Source organism: Aythya fuligula, chromosome 1 (assembly GCF_009819795.1).
Source record: "Aythya fuligula isolate bAytFul2 chromosome 1, bAytFul2.pri, whole genome shotgun sequence".
NCBI lineage: Eukaryota > Metazoa > Chordata > Aves > Anseriformes > Anatidae > Aythya > Aythya fuligula.
The window spans coordinates 82188111-82191636 of NC_045559.1; the positions used below are offsets into that span (position 1 = coordinate 82188111).

At 55.1% G+C, this 3526-nt stretch overlaps 1 protein-coding gene across 1 annotated transcript; it reads left to right on the forward strand.

The window, feature by feature from the left end:
- The first annotated feature begins 1186 nt into the window (after positions 1 to 1186).
- On the forward strand, positions 1187 to 2423 carry LOC116490677 (protein ZNF365-like). The gene is made up of 2 exons (XM_032190115.1): positions 1187 to 2012; positions 2293 to 2423. The coding sequence occupies exons 1-2, from the start codon at positions 1187 to 1189 to the stop codon at positions 2421 to 2423; spliced, it is 957 nt and encodes a 318-aa protein (XP_032046006.1).
- Positions 2424 to 3526: the final 1103 nt, after the last annotated feature.

The window sequence follows — 3526 nt, forward strand, 5'->3', positions numbered from 1 at the left end:
CGAGATAGCTGCACAATTGGTTCCAGAGGCCTTCCCAGTAATATACTCACCACCGGACGCCCAGGGTAATGTTACGGTTAATCTACTGAATTTGGACTGGAAATTGTTAACTCAGCTGCGGTCCACAGTAAATGACTCAGGTCTGAAAGGTGAACCTACGAGACAGATGCTGGACTACATTTGGGGAACAAATATTTTGCTTCCAGGAGACATACGCAGCATAATGAAGTTAATTTTGACCCAACACCAGCAGCTCTTATTTAATGCCCATTGGCACGCTGCTTGTCAAGAAGCAGTCGCAGTGATAAGAGCACCAGGGGACCCTTTACATGGGGTCACGCTGGAAGAGTTGATGGGGATAGGACCGTATTTTAGGACAGAAGCACAGGCATTGCTGGGACCTGATAAAGCCAAGGAATCAATGAGAACGGCCAGAAGAGCATTGGATCGGATAAAGGGGCCAGGGGGAATACCTTCCTACATGGGAATCAAACAGGGTAGAGAGGAACCATTTGGGCTTTTTATTGATCGCGTAGCAAACGCCATACAGGCGGCAGGGGTGCCCGATTACCTCAAGGGCATGATATTAAAACAGTGTGCAATTCAGAATAGCAACCCCTCTACCTGCACTATATTAGCTTCCTTGCCCGGGACATGGACAATCGAGGAAGGGTTGGAAAGAATGGCTCAGGTACCAGTAGGCCCACAGGCTATGTTAGTAGAGGCAGTAAAGCAATTAGGTGACAGCATGCGAGAACAGGCACAGGCTGTGAAAGAGCACGTTCAGTCTACACAGAGCCAGGTCCTTGCAGCTCTTGCTCCTTTGCAAACCGCCGGTTCACACTCTGGTGGTCAAGTACCACCCCCTAGTAGCCAATTACCACACCGCTGCCGATGTTATCGTTGTGGTGCTTTTGGACACGTGAGACGATACTGCAAAGCTGGGGCAGTATGGTGCTCAAATTGTCAGTCGAACAATCACAATGAAGCGGCATGTCGACGCAACGTGCCGGGAAACGGCCGGAACAGCGGGAAGAGTCGCAAACGCCTCCCGCAGCCGCTCCGCTCTCGGCTCCGGCGCCGGCACCAGCCGGGGCAGCGCGGCCGCGGGCGGCCACCTCTCGGCTGGGGCCGGTCCCGGTCCCTGTGCCCGAAGTTTCCCACGCCCGCCCCGCCAAGGCGGAGGATGCAGCAGGACGGCGCGGAGCAGGGCGGCTTCCCGTGGCCGGAGCCGCTGCCCGTGGCCGGCCCGGCGCTGCCGTTCCGCTGCCCGCGCCGCGGGGAGCGCGGCCGGTTCGACAGCCTGGCGGCCCTGCGGGCGCACCAGCAGCACGGCCACGGCCACGGCGAGCGGCGGGCGCCGGCCGGGGGCCGCCTGCTCCTCCCGCTGCGGGACGCGGCGCCGGGCTCGCCGCCGGGGCCCTGCGGCCGGGGCAGCCCCTCCAGCCGCGGGGCGCCCCTCGCCGCCTTCTGCGACGCCTCCGGAGAGGGGCGGCCGGAGCCGGAGCCGGAGCCGGAGGCGGCCGGGCTGGGTCCCCGCCTCGTCGGCTACCTGCCCGCCGCCGACCCCAAAGCCTTGTTGGAGGCGCATGTCAGGGCGAAGTTCAGCAGGATGGTGGAGGCCGTGGACAAGACGATGGAGAAACGGCTCGACAGGCTGACCGTGGAGCTGGCCCAGAAGACGGCGGAGCTGCTGGAGGTGCGGGCGGCCTTCGTGCAGCTCTCGCAGAAGAAGCGGGAGGTGCAGCGGAGGGAGCGGGCGCTCAGCAGGCAGGTGGACGTGGCGGTGGAGATGATCGCGGCCTTGAAGCAGCGCCTCAGCGAGTCCAAGGAGGAGCTGCACAGGAAAGAGGAAGAAGTTGTTACTTTCAAACACTTCCTCGAAGAAGCGGCAGAAAAAGAATTGCGGGGAAAAGCCAGGCTCCAGCACTTCATTGAGAACCTGCTGCAGCGCGTGGACCTGGTGGAGAGGCAACTAGAGTATTACCAAAACCAGCAGATCGCCTGCAGCCGTATAGCAGACGTTACACTCTCTTTCCTAACTAGTAATCATGTGTCTCATCCATTTGTGGTGAATGGTCAGTGGCAAAAAGAAAAGGGGGAGAGTAAGGGGCGGCAAAGACAGAAACGGTACCAGGAGGATGCCACTGACACTGATGGTATGGGTAATAGCAGTAGTATAAGTGACACAGGTGCGGGGCGGCGGTGGGCGCCAGTGTCCTGGAAATGTGATGGTGAAAAGGACTGTGACAGTGCAGAAGATTAAGAGAATTGTGGCATTGTGACTTGTAGTGCAGCAGAATTTACATGCAGTAGTGGGCAATGTATTTCCAAAAGCTTTGTCTGCAATGGTCAAGGTGACTGCTCCGACCACTCGGATGAATCTTTGGAGCAGTGTGGCCGCCAGCCTGCACCTCCGGTGAAGTGTTCTGCGAGTAAGGTGCAGTGTGGCTCAGGTGAATGTATCCACAAGAAGTGGCGATGTAACGGAGATCCTGATTACAAGGATGGAAGTGATCAAATTAACTGCCCTTCTCAGACCTGCAGGCCAGACCAGTTCAGATGTGAAGATGGGAACTGTGTCCATAGGAGTAGGTAGTGCAGTGGTGTGAGAGACTGTCTGGATGGCACTGATGAAGCAAACTCTAACAATGTTATTCAGTGCTCTGGACCTGGTAAATTCAAGTGCAGAAGTGGAGAATGCATAGATATCAATAAAGTGTGTAACCAGCAGAGAGACTGCAAGGACTGGGGTGATGAGCCCCTGAAGGAATGCATCATAAAGGAATGCGACTGTCCAGCTGGGTTTGAGTTTGTAAACAAGAGAAACTGTGGAGATATCGATGAATGCCAAAACCCTGGTATCTGTAGTCAAATCTGTATCAACCTGAAGGGTGGCTACAAATGTGAATGTAGCCGTGCCTATCAGATGAATCCTGCTACAGGAACCTGGAAAGGGCCATATGGGTATAGAAATACAAATAACACCTGTGATTACAATGACACTGCTAAGCAGGGTTTAGGGGTTTATGGCACGGAGACAAGGGGTAACAACTACAGTGTTTGGAACAATTGTACAGCTTTGGCCTTACCTCCTGATGTTTTTCTGATTTGTGGGGATAGGGCCTGGCAAGGTATCGCTGCAAATGCTATCAGAAGTCCATGTTACTTAGATAAACTCATTGTATTTGCTTCTAGCTTGTTGCAGTTGCATGAAATCACCAGACATAAATGGGCATTGCTTGCACCGGATTGCAATGATAATGTTGAATTGTGCGGGGTTCCAGCTAGAGCGGCATTGGCAATTTTAGTGCTTGGAGTGGCATCTGTGGCCGCACGTAACAACTGCTCAGCTGCAGGGATTGGCTGCGGTGTGGACGCCCCTAGGTGCACCCTGAGCGTTTTGTTCGGAGGGGACTCCACTCTCAGCTGCTCACCACAGGAGCAGGCAAAGATCTCCTGTAGCTGCAGACAAACAGTATGTTTTCAGCTGCTGGAGGGATACTAACTGGAGTGTTAATAATTG

Coding starts and splice junctions, on each gene's coding strand:
- LOC116490677 (XM_032190115.1), top strand. CDS start 1,187: ATGCAGCAGGACGGCGCGGAGCAGGGCGGCTTCCCGTGGCCGGAGCCG. Junction 2,013..2,292: donor CCAGCAGATCGCCTGCAGCC/GTATAGCAGACG, acceptor TGTGACTTGTAG/TGCAGCAGAATTTACATGCA.